Here is a 22,538-nt window from a genome sequence, read left to right as displayed (position 1 = left end):
TGTCTAATTAAAACAATTAACTTATTTTTAAATGAAATTGTCCAATATTATATCTTTTTGCTGACTGGGTGGGACCAAATATGGCTCCAAATAGCAATGAAAACATTCCAACCCAAAAGTTTGCTCCATTTGCTAGTTTTGAATTTCAATTGTTTGCTATTAAAATATATGTTTAAAAAAACAAATACATACAATTAAAAAGGCATGGAATATATTGCGTCTGATATTATGATATTGAAAACTATACTGTGGTGGCTTCAACCACACACGCCTACACGAGTTATGCTTCCAATGCATTGAAAACTTACTTGGTCTTTTTCTCATCTCTTGTACCAGAAGACGGCCCTCGATAAGGGGACCCTCCAACTTGCCGCCCACCCGCCGCCATCACCGGACCCCCCCAAATCCCAGGATGCTTCTCCGAGTGTCCCAACCTCCTCATCGTCCCCGACCTCCCCCGAATGTCCCATCAAACACGTGGTCTTTCTGCCGCTGTCGTTCCCCTCTCCTCCATCCACGCCACCCTTATCCTCCGCCTCGCCCCCGTCGCCGCCCGCCTTTGCTGCCATTGATGGGACGGGGGTCGCCCAGGAGCTTGTGGAGGGGGTTTGAAGAAGGGGGGGAAGGTGAGGTCGTACACTGAGCCAAATGAGACTTGTTTGTATTTATTGAGGAAGAACTCAAGAGGACGAAACTGACTGAATGTTGCTTTCATCCCAATCTTGTGAAACAAGATTAATTTTAATACATGATCCATTTCAGATTTTGCTTAGGAATTGTGACACTGTGTATGTATTTATACTGACTAGACAATGCCTTGCTTCAGTACGACAGCCTAATTTCCCAAATTGAAGTTGTCGGATTTATTTCTACCATTAAAATTCTACTCAATAAAGTTGAATTTAAAATAAATTTGCAGTAATTTACAAAAACTATCTTCCCTTTATTTTGCAGTATTATAGGTAGAATTTTAAGGGACTTTTTCACAAATTATTGCATTTTGGAAGATGGCTGTAACCAAATGCTGAAAAATGCAAATATAGGGTGTGACTAAAATAACAGGTTTTTCTAAGGTAAAACAAAAAATGAATTCATGACCATCATCATTTCAGAACTTAAAATAATTAAAAATAAATAAATAAATAATACCCTATACAATACAATTGAAGAAGAACACAACCTTCCATAGTCCTCTCCATCAAATTAGATTTTTCCAACATTTTCCCTGAACATATTTGCACATTTAAGTGTTAATGTTTAGGTAACAATTTCCATAATTTTGGGGTAAAATGTTTTGAAACTGTTGTGGGGTTTTTTTTCGTCAGAAAAAACAGCTATTTCGGTGCTTACCTTTTAAATTGACTGTTTATTCATACTAGGCTGGTGTAGTGTAGTGTTGATGGCAGGCAGTAATAATGAGTCAGCAACAAGTCATTACAATGTTTAGAGTTAGAATAAGAGCGTCATTGTGGTCCCGTATTCATATTTCGTCCAGCTATATTTAGCAATGGCTGGCGTAATACCCAGATTGGCCAGAAGAGGGCAGCAAGCGTCTGTCTCCTCTTTCCTCTATCCTCGTCAAACGAAACTTTTACCTTTAGTCACCTTCTGACAACTGCTTCACACCTGTCTTGTACTTTATTTTCAAGCACAAACATTTACAACACAAACAGAAACACACAAGAACATGTTGCTTTCCTGTGAATCAGTGAACTAATATTTAATGGTATAAAGCATTGATTTTGAGAATATTTGAAAATGTACTGGATGGAATTGAGACGTGTTTACAATATTGCTTTCCCGTGAGTCCGACAGAATATTTAGTCACACTGCTTCATGTATGTGTTGCATTTTTCTACACAGTCAAATATGTACTGAATGAACTGAATGATATGACCAGATTTTGCTGTCCTCTCTGTTTCTGCTCCAATATTTATTCATATGAGGACTGTTCCTGACAACTGCTTCGCATCAATGTTGCATCTTCTTTACAAACCCAAACGGTGACTGTACAAACGGAACCTTGCTAGAATATTTAGCTTTACTGTGAATCACTGAACACACTCTTGTTGCATTTTTCCGCACGTAATTATTTAGGCACATAAAACATTTTCTGAAAACTGCTTCACTTTTGTGTTCCATCTTTCGGTATAAATGTGCTTGCAGGTATGTTCTTCGTGTAATTCCAAAACCCAAATTCCGTTGTACAATCACTGTTTTAAGGCCCAGATAGACCAATCCGACGTCGGCCAACTGTGACCGACACTTACACCCTGTGGCGTCGGGCCGACTGTCGACATGTCACGCTGGAAAAAATGACAAATACACCGCGACGCTGACCATTAAGTAGCTTCTGCGCATGCGTGAGATGTAATTAACACCACTCCATACCATCAGAGGTGGTAGTCACTATTCCTCATGGTTAGAAAAAGCCAACCAGAAAACCTTTGGGGGGATTGGAATTTAAAAAACAATTAATTCGGCTATACTTACATTGTCAGCCCTCGCTCTTGTACTTAAGATGAAGGCACGAGGCGAAATTCTCAAGGCTTTCCATCGCTCACCGTTTATCCGCATTCATCACTTCCTGTTCTTAGCTCGTATTCGCTAGCTAACAGCCAACCAGAGTGACCAAATGTCACAACTTATGACGCCGATTCAACAGAGTTGGGAATTTAACTAAAAATTGAGTGTCCGTTAAACGTCTGCAGCGTGGGCACCCTTCCGTCGTCCGTCATTTGCATTTTTTTCCGGGGGGGAAAAAGTAGTACCCGTCTACCTAACTTTATGTCACATCAAATGTCAAGTCTGTACACAAGTTGACGTTAGAAAATTCCATTTATTTGTCAGAATTCTGCACACACACATCCACACAAAAACATGAGAAAAACAAACATCAGATGTCAGTTTTAACAACGTCACCCTCGTGATGACTAGCTGGTTCACGTGACTCGGGAAAACGGGAAAACCTTCCTGTTCCGCCGCTAACGTTAGCCGTTGAGCTTTTTTCGCGCAGTTTCTCAACGGCTCAGTCATTTACGCAAAAAAAAAACGTGCAAAGCCGATGATGCACGGATGGATGTTTTTAAATATGAAGGGTAACATTTAAACGGTATATATATATATATATATATATATATATCTATAGATCGATATCGATTTATATACATATTTGTGGAAATACCCTTCGATTAGCAATTAGTGGAAATTTTGCAGCTTCATAATTAATCCCCGAACACACGCACAAAGTACAACATTCACCCTAAAGTATGCAGTAAACATTTGCATTGTTACGAGTGAAGACAAAAAGGGAGAGCAAAATAGACTCTTACAGCTAAAAATAGATCTGTTGTTAAACCACACGACAACCGCGCACTCCCCCCCCCACCCAAAAAAAGATATGAAAAGTTTCTTCATTGGCGTCTACAAAATATATATGTATATATAGCTCCGTTTCTTCTGCTGTGGTTTCAAAAAATAACTTCTTGCTGGGATACATTCAGCGTAGACTCCACACAGCGCCAGCGAGAGGACGACGTTGGCGTCACACGTGCGACGCGATTTTGGTTGGTTGGGGTCAGTACCTGGTCTGGTACTCGTGGTGCCACCTGTTGAAGTCGTTGTAGAAGAGCACGATGCTGCCCGACGCCATGCCCGTGATGATGCACCTGCGTCAAACCAACCACACGGCTAAGTAAGGTATTTCAAAAAAGGGTTGGATTTTTATGTTTTCAAATCCTTGGAATTGACATTAATTGGGGAATTGAAGCATCGGTGACTTGCTTGTTTGGCTTGTATTTAACTTATTCGTACAATATATTTATGTCTAATCTTTTAAAGAACTGTTGATTTTTAAACTTTTGTTCCGGCACACACACAATGAAGCAGTTTGCAAAGTTGCGTGATTACGATGAGGGCCAGAGCGAACTTTTTGCGGGCCAATTTTTGGCCGAGTGAAATTCTGATAATCGATTAATTTAACAAACAAATAATGAATAAAATAACTTCTTTTTTGCTCCCTTAACGCTGACAACAACAAACATACGAACTACAGGCAGGACATTCGATACTAGTCCGAGTGAAGCCAGTATTGTTGCGCATGTTTTGGTGAAGCGGCTGCAGTTTGGTTACCTTTGGTCATGTGACATGGCCATGGAGCGGATGCCGGCGTCGCAGCCCGGGTAGGCAAACAGCGCCTTGAGGTCGTGAACCCGAAGGACGGAGATGACGCCGCCGTCGCCGCCCGTCAGCAGATACTGACCGTCACGACTCAGCAGCATCGCCTGCAGGGGGAGACACAAACACCTTGAACAAGGACGCCATCATTTGTTGCTCATATTTCTGAGTTTTTCCCCCTTTTCATATGGAGTCTTTACTCTGATTTGTTGTTTTCCGACAGCTGTAAAAAAAAAAAAAATGTCATATCGCAGTTTTAAACTACTGTCATGATATTAAGATATTCTTCTTGTCATTTGTTTCTAGTAAAAATTATATTATAACAAAAATTATATAATTGCAGTATCCTCCCCTCCAAAAAAAAAATCACAATTTTGATTTAACATTTTGAAAAAAAATTGTAAAATATTTGTTTTAATGTTATTACATTTCTGCCAATTATTCCAAGATTATTAACTTTCTCTCATGGAAAAAAAAAATGAACACCTCAAAATTGCATCCTAACTAATAAAATCTAGATTTTGTAGATGAGGTTTTAAATGAGTGTTTCACATATCAACTTTTGTTTTGAAAGTCATTAAATAATACAAAAGCTTCCAAGTTTCAAATACTCAGAGTACGATGGTAGGAATCAAATGATAAACTATAACAACTATAAGGGAACAGTTGTATGGGCGCTTTAACGTGTACTTCTTAAGTGATTTGGACTTTTTTGGACCACGACTTTGCTTTACTTAAAGCCCCAAACAACAAAAATGACTCCCTCTGTGTTTCTGATTTAAGAAAACCTCGTAAAAATCCATTTAAAATATGGATGCAACATGGTCCTCCCGCCAGCGTGTCGCCGCAACGACGCGTTCCCCGCCGTGAGGCAGACATTTTCTCGCTCGCCTGCGCGGCACGGCCGTGAAGCACACAAATCACCGCTCGCCGCCACCGGCTTACGGACCACATCACGCGTTTCTTTCCTTGCAGGTGGCGTGGTCGTGACTCAGCAGAAGAAAAAAAAAAAAAAAAAAAAAAAAAACTGAAGAAAAAAGGCCAACACGTGTGTTGAATCAAAAACACATTCAAGCCAAAAGTGAAACTCAAACCGTCGGTTTTGAGGAATTTGTGCGACTCACAAATGACGGCAGCCTAAATCAGAGCGTGTTGTGTTTGTGTGTCATTTCCGATGCGCGGACTTCTGGAGTTCTGGTTTCCATCACGCACGGGCCTAATTGCCGCCCGGCAACGCCGTCCGACGCGGCCAACGCGACCGGAGCATGACTGAGTGCAAGGAAAGTGATTACCATCGATGCCTTTAAGTGGAAGCAAATGATGGTTTTACAATGATGACGCATTAAAGAACTTTCCAAAATAGCCCCGAAAATGAAATGACATTTCACCACAATTTAAAAAGAGTTCCCAGGTGTCTTAACGTGCAAGATCAACCATTACAACACACTTTACACTTCTTTTCAGTTCTGTTGAAATCAGTCGGGGAAACGAGCCACTGCTCACCTCGCATGCTTTATAGCCAACGGTTTATATTTCCCACATGTTCCACATGGTTCTGTCTTTCGCCCACTATTGTTTTACAAAACATACAGAATCTGCCATAAACTCTCCAAACTTTTAGTTTGTTCATTCTATCTAGCTTATATGGCACAAGATACTTTTATATATCGGTGAATATATATTTGGAGGGAGCTTTTGCAACATTATAACGAATCCTGGTCACTTTCAGCACGTTCTTGGTTTACACTGAAGGTCTGCTCCGACACTTTTACGTAAAATGGCTAAATTAAGAGTAGCAATTTCACAATTGCAGTGAATATTTACAGGCCACAACTCTAAAACAATTAAATGTTTAACTCATTCACTGCCAGGCATTTTAAGACACTCTTGAAAAAAAAATAGACAAATACATTTGTCGATGGCACTGAACGAGTGAAATCGTAAAAGTGAAGCACAGAGGCTTCTTGTGCCACGAGACGTGACAATTTTATTGTGATGGGTCTGCACAAACAACGTTTGCAAAGTGTCGCATGTCAGAAGCACCATAAAGCAAGGACCCTTTGGAAATGTTACATCAAAGACCACCCTCTTTCTTGTCGTTCATCCCTAGACCCCCAGTTCACATTTCACCGGGTGTTCCTTTGTACACTACTGTTAAAAAAACAAAAACAGAATGCATTCATACGTTATTTTATTTTTGGCCGAATGGGTAAAAATGACCCAAGAATGTTGTTTTAGTGATGTGATTGAAAATGTCCGAGGAAACCGGAGGCTCCTCGTCATTCTTAGCATGCATAGTTAGGCTCTTTGGGGAGTGAAATTATATCTAACAGTAGTATGACGTGTGTGAAAAAATGATTTTTTTTTTTTTTTTTAAATAATTTGTGTAATGACTTTCACACTGTGTACTCACAAGTCGACAAAACTTTCACTTCTGTGCAAGTGGCTTAATCATGACTCCACAGAAGAAAAATTGAAAGTAATCTGTGCATTCAACAACATTTCTGCTCTACTTAATATTTTGAGTTTTTGGCAACACAGTTTTGTAGGTTTTTATAAGAAAAAACATGGAAATGACTTTTCTTTGTTGCAGGATGTAAGGCGTCATACAACATGTAGAAAATGTGGAAGTCATCGCCCTCGTGTCACTTGTAGCGTTCCCGCATGCCCGCCCGCTGCTCCAGACCCGCTACAAAGACGTCCCCCCCCCGCTGCGAGTCTGACATTTACTCCGCTTCGCTTGCTCGCTGCAACGCAGCACGGCTGGGAAGTACACAAATCAACGAGAGCGCTCGACATGCAGCATTTGTTTCCTTGCAGGTGGCTTCAGCATGACTCAGCAGGCAAAAATGGGAAGGGAGACAACTTTCATTTGTGCATCCAACAACACCGCAGCTCTGCTTATGTTTGGACTGTTTTGTCTTTTTTTTTTTTTCAGCAAAAAATTAAAAAAAAAAAAATCTTGTGTTTTGCGCTGTATAAGATGGATGGTTGGTGTTTCTTCGCAGAATGTGTAGAAAATATGGATATGCGGATCCAACAACAGTCCAAGCCCTGCTTAAGCGTTATCATTTTTAATATGAAAAGTAGTTATTTTTAATTCCAATTTATCAGACTGATATCAGCATGAGTATTAAATCTTGAGCACTCACTGATACTGACTCCAAGTATCGATACCACTAGATGATTTAGCAATGTATCAAACCACCGCAGTTTAGCGCCAACTACTGGTGAGGAAGATTTAGCCAATATGTTTTTTTTTTTTTTTTTTTTTTTTGCCTAGGGTATCGTTGGCTGGTATCAGCAGCCTTCATGAGTACCAGATACTTTGAAATGAGACCATTATCAGCCAGATATCGACACCTGGTATCATTACTTGCACATCCCTAGTGAAAAGCATTTAAAAAAAAATTTTTTTTTAAACAAGACTTCTTTAGCGTTTGACAAAAATAAAGTCAACTTCAAATCATTAAACAGTCAAACTTGATGGGCGGGCAGGAAGTCCAAAGACCCAACTAATTTTAAACAAGTCCGTTTTCCATATTTTGGACCCAAAATGACCTACCTAGGTTTGAGTTCAATATTCTGACACGAGCAATCTTCGAGGAGTTACAACACCGGGTTTCTGGTTTTATGAAAGTATTCTGGAGTGCACGACCTTGCCGACGCCCAGCAGGAGGTGCCGCGCCAGCAGAAAGCGCAGCCCGCCGACGCTCGCTCGTAAATCTGCCTCCGGACGAGCGACCGCTCAAGGCAAACGTCCCGCCGCGCAGCGGGAAGTAAGATGGCCTCGCCGGCTCGTATGACTCCACAAGAAACATGCATTCAAATTTTCCAACTTCTCGCAGGTAACGAGGGGAGCAAAACAGCTGAGATTTACGGTGCCGTTAATGTCCCGGTGTTGAAACTAGGGCTTCTCAAACTTTCTGGATCTATGGACGCCCTCACAGGGGAGACATTTTCCAAGGACCCCCTCATGATACTCATGCCCATTAAACACAACTACCAGGTGTACCCCTAAATGCAAAAGGAATTTAAAAAAATGCCTATTTTGGTCAAACAAAAACAAAGAAATTCATACATCTTAGAGGAAAACAATGACGTGTTATGAGAATGAGGTCCGATATTTTCAAGAATTAAAGTCTTTATGAAAAAGACATTTTGTGAGGATAAAAGTCAATCTTACAAGAATAAATCGTATTTTTGCAATAAAATAGAAAGTTCAACAAGTGAAGAAAGTCACAGTTTAACAAGTGAGTTCCTAAAACAAAACCTGAGCATATTAATGCTGAGGAGAGTGAAATCAAATGAGTAAAATTAGGGAAAAGCACTGTGCTAAACTAAACTAAACTAAACAAAACACTTTCATTGGTTTTTATTTAATCTTAATCCAAAACATTTTGTTTTGCTTCTCTAGTATGCATAATTTAATCTACACATTCAAAATGTGGTATGCACTTGGAATGGAAAAAAAAAAAATCTTTAGCCATCTAAATTAGTACATTCTTACAAGTCAATGTTATGTCTTTTATTGTTAGGTGTTGCCATTAAGGGTTTGTGGACTAACTTGGAGCGCTGAGATTTCCGATTCCTAAACGCAACACGCGGTGCGTAGTCACAGCGACCGTGAGGCAGCACGTCCTATTGCTGCTTGATGTTCGCTGACTAATGCCTCCATAATCCGTAAAAGACGCTACCATATGTTGGCGTACCGCAACAGGAAATGCACGGTAGCCCGTATGCAGTTTATTTACAGCAGAGACATGAGCTAGCGGCTATGGTTAACATGGCGTTACGAATCGATTTTTTTATTTTATTTTTTTTACATCGATGCATATTTTAAGCATTTATATTGATATAAAATTGATTTTCGATAAATCGTTACATCCCATATATATATATATATATATATATATATATATATATATATATATATATAAAAATACACAGACAGTATATATATATAATTGAAACTAACAGAGTTTAAAAGACAAAAGTCAAAAAATAAAAAGTACGTATCATGAAAAATCCAAGACTATTATAATCCTGTGCTGTACCAAATAATAAAAATATGTGTCCCGTTACACCACTAGACGTTTTATGACGGGAAACGGAAAGGAAAACAGCTTGAAAAAGTTTGAAAAAGCCTCCTCGAATGGACCGCGTCGATCTTCTGTGGGTGCACGTCTGCTTCCAGTCTGTCTTGTAACGTAATTATTCCATTTTCTCTCTTGTAAACGTACAGACTTGTCTTTGTACGCTCCCAATCGCATATCATAGCTGCCATGTTTGCAGTGGCGTGAGCGAGAGCGGTGCGCGCCGAGCATGTTTAAGGCCCGACAATCACCAGAGGCTTCCTAATGGGAAACAGACGCGCGGCGTACATTTACATTTCCCAGGCCAGACCGGAAACAACAGGTCGGGCCAGGCCAAGGCGGTAGCTGCCATCTCGTGTCATTTTAGCCAAGGAGGGAGGAAGTCTGGGGACGTTAGGCGGAGGTGCAGGGGGAGCGGGAGTTAATAGCGTAGGTGTCCAAGCCCGACGGCAAGTGTGGAAAGTTCTATCACACGGGCGCCGCCTACCCGATGCGAGCGGCGCCCATCAAAAGGAGCGTTTCCTCTCTGTGTGAAAGGGCCCCGAGGCCTTTCCAGACCGGGCCTTTAATCAGGGAGACTTCCAGCTAAAGCCCCCTTACATGGACGCCCACTCCCTCCCCCTCCCCCACTGGCCTCAGGAAGTGACATAATTAACATAGCATCGCATGTAATGACTAGCATGTACATACACCGATTGAAAAGGAAGTGACCTCACTACTGTAGTATTGCACGGTGACTGACCAATAAAAGGAGGCGACACACAGACGTGTGTAGTAACAAGCTACATTCATTTTGTTACACTTACTTGAAGCGGAAGTCAACCATTTCTAGGGGGCGGCCATTTTGTCACTTCTGTCGACTGAAGATGACATCACAACTGCGCACAACGACCAATCACGGCTGACCTGTTTTCTGAAGCTGAGCCGTGATTGGTTGTTACCTGAGCCTTGAGCAGTTGTGATGTCATATTCAGTCGACAGAAGTGACAAAATGGCTGCCCGATAGAAATGGCTAAAAAGGGGTGGATTTTGCTGCTTAACTCATATTCCACAAACACAATATTAATCCGGATGCCGTGTTTCAACTAGTGGGCCTGCTGGGAACATATTCTTGAAAAAAAATGTGTTTGGGTTGATTTCCACTTTAAGTGATGTTTTTGATAAATTGTACTTGTTTGAGTAGTTTTAATTAGGGATAGGCCAATTAATCAGCTGGTCAATTTAATCGGCATATTATTATTATTTTTTTTTTAATTTAACTTCAAACAGAGAATAATCAAAACATATAGGGCAATATGTTTAATTTATTAATATTTCAACATCATTATCTTTGTCTTATTGCTGCAAATGTGCACAAAAAAAATCATTTTTTCAATGCTAAAAGTCCAAACGTTTATGTATAATAAATCTGATATTGTTTATTTTAAATACAGATCTATTTATTACTTGTTTGTTGTGGAAGAGTACTTTGAAAAATAATCGTGTATTATATCGAAATCCCAATATTGAGAGAAAAAAAGAAATTGCTATTCGATTATTTTCCGAAGTGGAAATCTGAACGAGGTGTGTTCACTGACCTTGATGCTGTCTTCCACCTGCATGTGTCCCAGGAGCTTCCCATTGACACTGAAGACTCCAAATTGTCCTTTGTCGTAGTAGATGACACAGTGGCCCTCGGCCGACGCCTGGATGAGGCGTGGCCGCGAGCACCCCTCCGGGCCCTCCAGGGTGCGCAGCAGGTCCCCGTTCATGGAATGGATCAGGCACGGACCCTCTGCGCACACCATGAAGGGGGAATTCAGAAGGAATTTGGGTAAGGCTGCGATAGCGGAAAGCGTCTGACCTTTGCATCCGCTGATGACCAGACCCAACTCGGCGCAGACGCAGGAGCACGTCACTTCGCAGTCGTGACCCGTCAGGATGGCTCGAGGTGTGGTGATGCCCGCTGGGGAAACAAACACAAACAAACACGTCACAATTCAGACAACAATCGAGCGATTTGTGGTCAGACGAGACCCCGTTAGCTGTCTCCGAGTTTTAATTCAGAACCTTTTCTGTTTATGCGTAATGACTGGTAGAATAACAAAGAAAGACAAAGACCATCCTGGATCTGAATATTGGCAGCATGGAATGAAGACTGACCAATGAGAAGGAAGGGATGTAACTAATACAATGCAGACCGACCAATCACAAGGAAGCTATTGGATTAAAATTGATTGTGAGATGTAAACAATAAGAAATGTAAAAACATTGACATATATTTAAAGTTTCCTATTTTTAGTCTGTCAATGTAATTAGTTTAGTTCATTTTTGTTATGTTTTTGATTATGATTATACAGCTGAACTGGAATTGTCTGTTTTCATTCATTGTTAGATTGACAAATTGTTAAAAGTTAAAAAAACAAATGACAAGAAAGTGACGAATCAGTTGCAGTATTAAGTGTAATGACTGCTCTGTCAACAAAAACACAATGAAGAGGAAGATTAAGATGTAACCACCTAATATCACCTGTTGCTGCAGGTAATGATTGGCGTAATATTTAGACGCATTTAGAAATTCAATACAACAATTGTCATCAAAATAACTACAAATGATACAAATACATTTGAAAAGTAATCAAGTTGAATAAAATGACTAATCAAAATTAAATAATGAATCAAATACACAATATAAAAGTGAACACAGTTAAATAATGCATTTTTTAAAAATCATCAAATTTCTTCTTTTTCTAAATTTAGCATATAAAAAACAAATTAAAAACAAATCCTTATTTGAGATTTTTTGCATTGTAATTCAAATATGAAGTCATTTACAGTCATTTTGGAATGTTGTCATCTCTTTGATGCTTTCCATTTTGCTGTCTGCAGATGTTTCCGTTCGAGAGCATATGTTGGAAGCAAAAGATGAAAAGGAGGACGCATTAATCCGCGTTTATTTTGGCTCGAGCTGAAAGAACCTCCCCGCCCCAAAAAAAACAACAGAAACAAAGAAAACCTCATTTCCTCTGCGCTAAGTTTGAACTTCACTGACATTTGTAATTATTTACGCCATATATTTAGATTGAGTACAAACAAATGTCAAGTGCAATATGATACTTTTAGTGTGCCAAGACCTGAACGGTTACAAAAACAAAAAGTAGCTTTTGCCACATTTGTACAGTTTTTTTTTTTTTTTCCCTAAATAAAATACAACAAATGCTGAACAGTCAAGTGTCATTTCTGAGTGTGACCAGCCGATGGCGACGTTGTCTGTGGAATCAGTGCAGGCTGCACTTCAGCCAATCAGAAGCCTTGCTGTCAACATCATGAAGTGAGTGTGATGTGCAACCAAGTGTGATGCACCACAAGAGAGCTTGGTGTGCATTTGCATGAGCAATTCAGCTTTTTGGAGGAGAAATAAAGGCATTGTGAGCATGCGTGTGTCTTTCATTGCGGTCTGTTGCTATGAAGCATCATATGGTGGTGGCGACAGCTTGGAAGGCTTTGTCTGCTTGCTGCTGAATGGCAGAGACACGCGCGCACTGCACACACATGATATTCGGTACACAATCTGATCAGATCCAGTACAGTAGCCCTATTTTTATTTGAAACGGGAACAAATGTACAGTATTGTTAAAATATACGATAATTATTAATCAAAGGGATTTGGGGAAAAAAAAGGGGAATTTATTATCAAATAATTGTGTAATAACTGTGAATAATTATTGGATTAAACTGAATGAGTTATTTTGAAATTTACTCCAAAAGGAACGTTGTATGTTTTGTATTTTTGTCAACAGGAAAACAATATAATTACAAATAATTAACTTTTTGTTTTAACATGACTGAGTGTGACTGGTTAATTCACAGTTTTAAGAGGGTGTGCACACTTGTGCAACCTCAATATGTCCTATCTCTATGTTCTTGTATTCTCAAAAAGATATTTTTTTGTGCTGTCAAGCGATTAAAACATTTAAACTAATAAATAGCAACATTTTCCATAATTGATCGCGATTAATCGTATTTTTCAATTCCATTTTTTTTACAAAGCTTGGGAACAGATATTTACTTGAGTAAAATCTTGGAATTAATATGTAAAAAAATTAAAGTATATTTCTATTCAAAGACTGTTTTAATAGCTTTCTTTGATTCTTGAATAAGATTCTTTTTTCTGTGATACACCAACGATGACGTACAACTAATATGGTATTTGAAATGGAATTTGCACCGTGCGCAAATTATTTGGGATTTCTCCAATGAGCCGTCAAGCACCTTTTTATAGTAAAACTATGCAAAAGTCCGTCTTTGCGCCAGTGACTCTCCTCTGAGTTTGGTCGCAAAGTGAGCAGAGGTCAGCTGCCACAGGAAGTACATACAACTGAGCTAACTGAGTTGATCTTTTTAGTGCGTTATAAAATGTTACTTAATCTCCATAGTTAATGCTTTAACTTTGACAGCCCTAATTTGTTTTCAATTGAGTTGTATGTTAATAGTGGAAACAATTTTAAAATGAGCTATCTTGGTCTTATTTTGTTTATATCACAAAAACCTGCCATTTGAACAGGGTTGTGTCTACATGAGACGTATACACAAATAATAGAGTGGTAATAATGAAAAATAAGGAAACTGTAAAAAAAAATGAAACATAAAAAGCTACCAGTATATATGAATAAAACAGATATATAAACACACATATATCAATATTATATTATATTATATATATATATATTATATATATCATATATCACATAAAGTTTACATAATCCAAATTCAATGTTACTTCCACTGTTAATGAGTGGTAATCATGAAGCGCGTTTGTAACACATCACTTAACGATGCTTTCGTCTGTCAAATTTGCCTCCACTGACTCATGTGTGAGCTATGCTTTGATGGTGGCTAATACCACATGTTATATAGCACATGTTATGTACCACATGACCAAAAGACCCCCCCCCCCCTCCACAAAAGTGACATTTTTCACTTTTATCGACCGTATGACCCCCACCCATTCTCAGGCGGCACTGAACTTTCATGTGCCGGCCGGCGACCCCCCAATTCCCCACCAGAACGTCACGTTTTTGAACGTCTCTAAGTGGCCCTTCACTTTCACTCCACACGCACACATACGTTACGGAAACTCAATCTGTGTGCAGGAGGCCCCCTCAGTCACATGAAACCAGTTGTTACTTCACGGAGAGAAAGCTGTAAATCACAACATCACAACTGTCCAACCGGGACTCAATATGTGGGGCAGAGCTTCACCAGAAGCGTTTTTATATTGGATACACAGCAGTGGCTTAATTGTGGACTTTTCGTGGCGTAATGAACTAGTTTGGCATTCAAGCAACATTCACCATATTTTCCATACTGCTAGCAGAATACAGTTGTAATTCGATGCGAAAAAAAAGTTGGAATGTTATGAGAACAAAAACTCTTTTAACCCAAAAAGTAGTAACCACATAAAAATCAAGTCAAAATATTAAGAGAAAAAAGGTTAATGATAACAGTTGTTTGTTTTTTTACTTTTCATTTTTGAAGAATAACATTTGCAGTGTCCTAAAAATATTTTTTTTCACAATATAAATACAAAAATAATTATGAAAATTAAGCGGTAATACTAAAAGGAGAAAAATATCAGTAATGCATAAAAAAATGAAGTCAACATAGAGTGTTATGAATATAAACTTGCAACCCCAACGCAAATATATATTTTTTAAACTAGACAATATTAAAAGATTAAATTCATTCATGAAGTCAATTTTTTGGGGGCCAAAAAATTCTTCCCTAAAAAAAGCCAAGAACATTTAATGTTTTGAACACACACAAAAAAATAGAAAAAACCCTCCCCAAAAAATTTTGAAAAACAAAAGAAAATCTGCAACCCCGTGGGTGCCAAACCGCGCGTACGCGTGGGTCGACCGAAGTATCGTTTTCATTGTGAAGCCCAGCACTTGGTTGCTAGCATCATGTCAAAACAGCACTTCCAAGCGAATAATCCCCCCAGTCTCCTGTAAACGGCGCATGTGTGTGTTGTCCACCTACTGGCAGGGCTCTCGCCGATGCTGCTGAGCTTGCCGTTCCAGTACCACAGCAGCAGGGTGGCGTCGCGCGAGCCCGACAGCACGTAGCAGTCGCCCCCGATGTACGACTCGGACCGGGCCAGACACGTCACCACGTCGCGGTGACCAAACACGATCTGAGTCAGCTTGCCTGCGGACGAAAACACAAAACCAAGCTAAGCATCTACGGACACAGAGTTCACACACCTTTTTCCATGAAGGACATTCAAGATCAATTTTCCAGTTTTTCCAGTACCGTACAAAAGGCGAGAACAAATGTGAATCAAACCAGAGCCTTTTTGTTTGAGGTCACCAAATGTTGTCCGTAGCAAAAATATAGAAAATCTGCTAAAACCTAAGCCTAACATTAACCAGCTGTTATCAGTAACTGAATGGGGCATGGAAAATGAGGCAGTTTCTGTCAACTGACTACTCAATTGGTTTTTGCATTGGTGTTTATAAACATGTCTCCATTTGTGTTGTTTTATCAAATTTCTTTTTTTTTTTTCTTACTTACAGCATTCAATGACATCAAACAGCACGGATTGATTCACACTTTATTTCTCCTTGTAAACTGTGATATAAATGTCACGTGATATAAATACATGCACCCTCAAAATGTCAATTTCACTCATTTATTAACAAAGCTGTTCCATATTAATGTGAGGATTTTTCAAGCACCTGTACGAACTCTGCAAAAAGTAGTTTGTTTGGATTCTGCACAATGCAAATTTCTCCACATAATAAACAATAAAGTTGACCTAGTCAAATCTAATCTGGTCTAATCTAATCAATTCAATGGGCATTGTGTTTGATGTGTGCGTCTTGGCAAAGGATAAAGAATCTATGCCTGTGAGTATTGTTATGTTCTGTCTGCATGCGCTGCTACTGCTTGTGTTCAAATACAACATTTTTCAATGTTGATAATTAGCGTTCCATTGATGCTACTTTTGACAGTCCGTCTATAGCATTTTTGCATTGTGTGTGAGCCTTGAGATAGCAGACTGTCAAGCAAGGACGTTAATCTGATATGGTAACATGCATAATGTGCCATTTTCTTTGTTTTATGTTTAGTTTTTCAGTAAACCTCAACTGTGAGTGGAAATAAAAGCCTTGAAGGGAGCATTTAGCTTTTCTCTTTTGAAGGATTGTTCACTAGCTGCCAAACTGACGCTTGTTAAGAAGATGACTATGGCCGTGGTGGTTTTCCCTTATTTTAGTTTTATGATTTTATTTGTTTTCATCAAACAGCAGTTCTCTCAATTTTAAAATTTGATGGCAATTAAGATTATTAAAACATGTTTCTACGATTGACCCTGGAACAGATTATTTTCATTTGCATGATTTTTAATGGGGGGAAATTGAAGCGGCCACTTCATTTGGCACATCTGAAAAATGTGAACCTGAAAAATATATCTCAGGTGTGTCACTCACAAGTGAGCGTTATTATCTTTACAGCGACAGAATGAGAGGTGTACCTAATGTTATGCCACTTGAGTGTAATCCAAGGCAGCGAATGATGAGATAATAGTGGGACGTCACGGCGGCTGTGTTTGCACTTTGTCATCGTCTGTCTGCTCGTTCTGCAAGATCAACACGACCGCTCCGACTTGTGCGAGAATAAATATTTGTCGCGCGTCCACGTCCGTGTGTGCGAGGGGCTAATTGCTGTCAGATTTTACCTCCTCGATCGACCGCGGCTCCGCCGTCTAATCCTCATTAGGAACGACCTCGGCCCGTCAAACTCCCGCTTGACATTTGCGCCCCTCCAAAAAAAAATAAAAACGCCCGCCTAATTGAGTTGTATCAGCATGAAAAGATGAGTGTTATTAAAGAAGGCGGCCTCGAAACCAACCACGTAAAGTGTTTGACGTCTTGATAAACACACGGACGTGAGGCTATTGAATGCGCGCACGCGCTCACATTTACGCACATACACTCAATCACCTATACGCACGCTCTCTCACAACCACACACACATGATCACGCACTCTCACGACACGCACACTCTCACGCAATTTACAGCCTCAGTCACTCAAATACCCAGACACACACACACACTCTCTCTATCTGACACTCACCTACTCAAAAAAAGTGCTGATACACAAATGCTCTCTCACATACGCGCGGACGCACTCACACAATCTCACCCTCAGTAATACACGCTCTCACAGTCTGTGACAACAATCACTTTTTCCTCATCCACACACTCACGCACGCACTCACACATCACACACACACACGCACACACGCTAGATTGGATGTGTGAGACAACATGTAGCAATCAGCTCTGTGCAATTGTTAACCCTCCTGTTGTGGAACACCGGGGTGGGGGGGGGGGGGGACACCCCTTTGGCGGCAGCTGTTGAGCGTGTGCGATTAAACTGTGTTCCACTTGTACACCCCTGTGGCAGAGACACAATAGAGCCATCCTTACACACACACACACGCACACACACACACACACACGCACAGCACCTCTATTAAACATGCGGGGAGGCGGTGCATGGCCTGGTGAAATTGATTCCGAGGCGCTCGGTGGAGGATTGTAAGTGCAAAAAAGACGAAGGAGAAGAATAGAGCAAAGAGCTGCGTGGAGATGAAGCCCGGGACAGTTTCATTTAAGACCCCTGACCTACTCCCTGATGGCTGTATTGGCTGGAACGAATGGGAGACAAAATATTAGGAACAACACTCGGTAGAATGCACTACATGCACAAGAATGAAAAATGACCTCATTTAAGAAAATGAGGTCGTCAAAATATTAGAAAACAAACAAGGGATGGGCGATTACCAATACCAGGTATCGGTATCGGGCTGATACAGGCCTTATTTATAGGTAGCGTGTACTCATGGAGGGTTGCCGATATCAGCCACCAATACTTAGAGGGATAGTTGACTAAGTTTGCCATTTTCAGCAGCAAAAAGTTAATATTTTGCCTATAATGTATTTGATAACTTCATTATTGTTCAAACACATTTTGTTTCCACTTGCTATCAACAGAAGTTGACATCATGTGTCAAGGTCACGGCTAACAACCAATCGTGGCTCATCCATCATTCACAAGCCAAAGTATCCCATTTAGGCAAAGAAATGGTGCTGTGCTGTGGGGTGTGTCCTGAGGATGGTGCTAGAGTAAAGGCCATGACGGCACCTTTTTCCTTTTCTAGCTGTTCTGCTTGTGCCCTTTTGCAGCATGATTGGGTTCAGCGAATTTCACGCTAATCAAGACGCAATTTGCATCCTGCGTTCAGGGCTGACGTTTGGCTTAATGGGAAAAAGAAAGGATCGGCTCCGCGGAAGATCACAGGCAAAACACAAACAGAGAGCTGTCTGTCGATGATAAATCATTCAGATATAGTCCCATCACAGGTAGGACTAGGTTACATACAGTCTTAAAAGTCTTCACACCCCTGTTTAAATGACAGGCTTATGTGATATAAGCAACTATTACTTATTATCTTCTCAATTAAATGCATGACCAATATAAAGCTAACCATCTATTGGGTAGCAAGTTAGCATCACTCATGTCCTTTGTGGGTTCTGTAGTAACAGACGACGCTTTAAGTCGCAGCTGTCCGCGTCTCTTACATTTCAGTTGCTAACCTTGCAACGTTGCACGTCTTTTTCCCCCCCGAGTAAATTAAAACTAAACTCCTTCATGGGGTGCCATGACAGCCTACGTCAAGTTTAGGTTAGTCTACCCGTGTCCGTGGAGTAGATCCGGAAACTCTTATCCCAGAATCCGCAGAGCAGGATGAAGCGATTGTCGGCCGTCACGATGAAACACTGCGAGCTGATCTGGATGCTCTGGTCCAGGAGGTCCGAGATTTGCCGCCGGTGGCTGCCCATGTTGCTGGCTGAGGAGAGAGGGGACGCAAAACATGTCAAAATTGGAACAATAACTAAGAAAATGCTATTCTCTTGTTGATGCTAAATTGAATGTAAAAAACATCCTCGATTTAAGGGATTAATTACGGGAAGGTGTCGTCTGTCAGACCAGACTGTCCGTGACATCAAAGTACTTCTTTTTATGGCCTAAAAGGACTCAATACAGTCAAAAATTGACACTCCTTTTGAGTTGCGTTCCTACAGCGAGTTTAAGATAACGTCTATACTCCATCAGATTAGATGGTAGTCTCTCTCCCCTGCTAACATGGCCGTCACGATGACTTTTTTTTAGCCTGCTCTAGTCTACTATATGTCTGTTTATTTATGATAACAGAGCAGCGCAAGCTAGACACACGTGACCAGTCGCTGTCTGTTGATGGCAACACAGCGCCGTTGAATCGTGTCCAGTTGCATCCAATTCTGAACAATGAGACTTTGAAAGGTACTGTACAAAGTGGCGTTTTGAGTGACCTGGACTGTTGAATCAGGGATCCGTTGGTTTCGGGTACGTTAAATCAAGATTCCACAGTATTTTGAGGCTGTCTGGAATTCATTTAATTGTGATACATACTAGTGCTTTTCTTTGGTGTAGACATGAACACAATATGTAAGATTTAAAATGCAAACTGCTTGAAGTAAATTGTACAATAAAGTGAAATATGATCAAATAATTCAAAATCATATGCGACAAAATCCCCCCCAAATTTTAAATACTTTATAAACAGTTAAATATCTTCTTTTTAGGAAAGTGCAACACCAATAATTCTCTTCTTCACAGGAACCATAAAGACTAATTATGATCTGGTGTATATGTGAAGCCCTTCGAGACTTTCCTGTGATTAAGGGCTATATAAATACATTTGACTTGACTTGACTAAAGTATTTTTCAGACTATAAATCACGAAGAAGAAAAAAAAATGTATACAAGTCGATCCGGAGTACAAGTCACATTTTTGGGGAAACTTAAGAGCAGTAGAGCTTGGACTCGCACCCAAAATTCCCAACTTCCCTAATTATGTTGATGGCAGCGAACGAGTTACGGCTGGATTTAAAATTTTCGCTTCCACCTATGTTAAACTTTTTCGGACGCACTCACTCCACTTCAGAATGTGCCAATGCCAAAAGAACGTAGAAGAAGAAATGGCTTTTCACGGCAACAAATTAAGGGACTGTCTCTGCAGCTAGCATGCAAGTTCAGCAAGCGACATCCGCCACAACAAGGAGTTATCATTTACAACCCCGAAAGACGCAATAACTGTCCTGGATTCTATGACACGGGAGTCTAGATAAGGTAAGCCATTTTAAACCACAAAGAAAAACGTTTCCTTAGTTAGAAGCACAAGTGTTGAATCCAACAGGAACTCATTCCCTGTCGTCAACATGATTAGAAAATGAGGATTTTGGGTACCAGTCCTAGTTCGCATTTTAATATATACAAATAGCACCTGAGTACAAGTCGCAGGACCAGCCAAACTATGAGAAAAAATGTGATTTATAATTCAAAAAACAGTTTTATAGTTCCACACCATATCCCTTTCCCTTCCCTTGACTCCTTTACATACGGTTTTGTTAGGACGTAGCTCATTAGCTTTTGTACTGGCCTTGTCTTTTGGATTTTTACTGGATCTCTAGCTCTTAGCTCCACCTGTTGGCTCGCGTATATACTGCATCTTTACCTCAGTTTCATTGGCTTTCTTACTGATCATCTGCTTTTCGCCCTGGCCATTGTCTCCCATTCGACCCATGGCTCCTGTACATTCGGAGTATTTACCTCCTGAGATTAGCTTTCTTTCTGATTTTGGTCTTTAGTTAATCCAGTTAAATCTGATATTTAGTGCTTCAGGCGTAATAAACAAAGATGACAGTCTGATAATCTCAGCAATAAAAGTACAAGAAATACAGTACACGAGTGAGGGTCACATTCCGACATGGTTGCATTCTATTTTGTTGCCACGGCGATTAAAGAAAGAAAACATTCAACACACTGACGGTTGTGTTTACGGGCCTTGAGAGGCTGAGTAACGACGTAGACTTCACCTCCCGGCAGTCTGGACGGAGGATCGCTGGTGAGAAAGCGCGCTTTGCTGACACACTCTCATCCTTAAGAGGAATCATTGGGTTTATTTTATGTGACGGATGAGTCCATTTGGAATGTGGGGGTGTCAAAAAGGCGAGAGAACAGGTGTCAAGAGGAGTGCCTCCAAAAAGTGAGAAAGGCCAGCGGCACCTGCACCACGCGCTTGACATTTCCCAGGATTCCCAGCACTGCTTTTCGGAATGCGCCAAGTGTAAATATATTGCTGATAAGCACAAGATCGGCTCAGTGGATGCACTCGCACCGTAAGTGGAAACGCAAGCTGGTAGATGGCTGCATACTCAATTTGTTACATAGTTTTGATCCTTCATTGATCTCAATCCATCTCTCAGATTCACAATTGCTTGACTGCTCTATGTTTTTTTTGTTTCTATCCATCTATTTATCTATCGACGTACCTAGCTGTAGTATCTAACTACCATATTTTCCGGACTATAAGCCGCTACTTTATTCCTAGGCTTTGAACCATGCGGCTTATTTTTCTTCCACCGCCAACCGGAATTAGAATCAAAACTAAAAAAAAAAAAAAATCAACGCAAAAAAGAATACAATACATTTTCTTTTGCAGATAGAACATACAATACAATTGTTCTGTAAATGCAGTAAATATAAAATTTTCCAACATAGAAGAAAACAACAACAAAACAAAGCGAAGATGAGTAAAATAACTTGTGATTTCAAACACAGGAGAAATGAAGATAAATAAATGTTTATTTTCTCCTGGTTCTGTTCCGTTTTAATGAGCAAAGTTGCTGCTGTGCTAAAAGGCACTGTTAGGATATAATCTGTTCTGGTACATGTACATTTACAGTTCAAAATCGTTCTGTAAATGCAGTAAATATCACATTTTTCAACATAGATAGGTGCGGCTTATAACCTGTTGTGGCTTATATATCGTTTTTTCATTATTTTCTTAAAAACTGAGTGGCTGCAGCTTATATAATGGTGCGTCTTATAGTCCAGAGAATACGGTATAGTATCTTTGCATGTTCACCACAACAATCAACCTCAACTCTGTCTCTCTGTCTTTCGTGTTGGTTACCCCCTAGTATGAGCGTAGTCTTGATACAAATCTGAAACTGACTGAAGACATTCTACACGTAGTGTGGAGTTATGCGGCCACTGTACTGAGGACACTTAATTCTTGTTCAACATAACAACCGCCCTCATGGGGAATTCAAAGCACATAGCACTTATCAATACTGTATGCTATTTTCTATACATGTTACGTTTGCGGGTGG

General features: G+C 40.1%; 2 protein-coding genes across 12 annotated transcripts in view; one reads left to right on the top strand and one right to left on the bottom strand.

Moving 5' to 3' along the window:
* Positions 1-1,901, top strand: part of dclk2a (doublecortin-like kinase 2a) — an 82,281-nt gene extending 80,380 nt beyond the window's left edge. For 2 of the 3 annotated variants that reach the window (XM_086032894.1, XM_086032892.1), the window contains exon 19: positions 337-1,901. In XM_086032894.1, the coding sequence (XP_085889020.1) occupies positions 337-612 (276 nt within the window). In that variant the 3' untranslated portion in view covers positions 613-1,901. The remainder of the gene's footprint in view (positions 1-336) is intronic. The other variant, XM_086032893.1, reaches the window with a different exon arrangement.
* A 918-nt stretch (positions 1,902-2,819) lies between these two features.
* Positions 2,820-22,538, bottom strand: part of lrba (LPS-responsive vesicle trafficking, beach and anchor containing) — a 231,251-nt gene continuing 211,532 nt past the window's right edge. For all 9 annotated transcript variants that reach the window (XM_086032881.1, XM_086032886.1, XM_086032889.1 and 6 more), the window contains 6 exons: positions 19,016-19,171; positions 15,294-15,461; positions 11,116-11,217; positions 10,850-11,046; positions 4,132-4,283; positions 2,820-3,668 (listed from right to left, as the gene is read on the bottom strand). In XM_086032881.1, the coding sequence (XP_085889007.1) occupies positions 3,578-3,668; positions 4,132-4,283; positions 10,850-11,046; positions 11,116-11,217; positions 15,294-15,461; positions 19,016-19,171 (866 nt within the window). In that variant the 3' untranslated portion in view covers positions 2,820-3,577. The remainder of the gene's footprint in view (positions 3,669-4,131; positions 4,284-10,849; positions 11,047-11,115; positions 11,218-15,293; positions 15,462-19,015; positions 19,172-22,538) is intronic.

This window comes from Filicampus tigris, chromosome 6, assembly GCF_054856515.1.
Source record: "Filicampus tigris isolate MCC_2025a chromosome 6, RoL_Ftig_1.0, whole genome shotgun sequence".
Taxonomy (NCBI): Eukaryota; Metazoa; Chordata; class Actinopteri; order Syngnathiformes; family Syngnathidae; genus Filicampus; species Filicampus tigris.
This window is presented reverse-complemented; position numbering and strand designations above follow the sequence as displayed.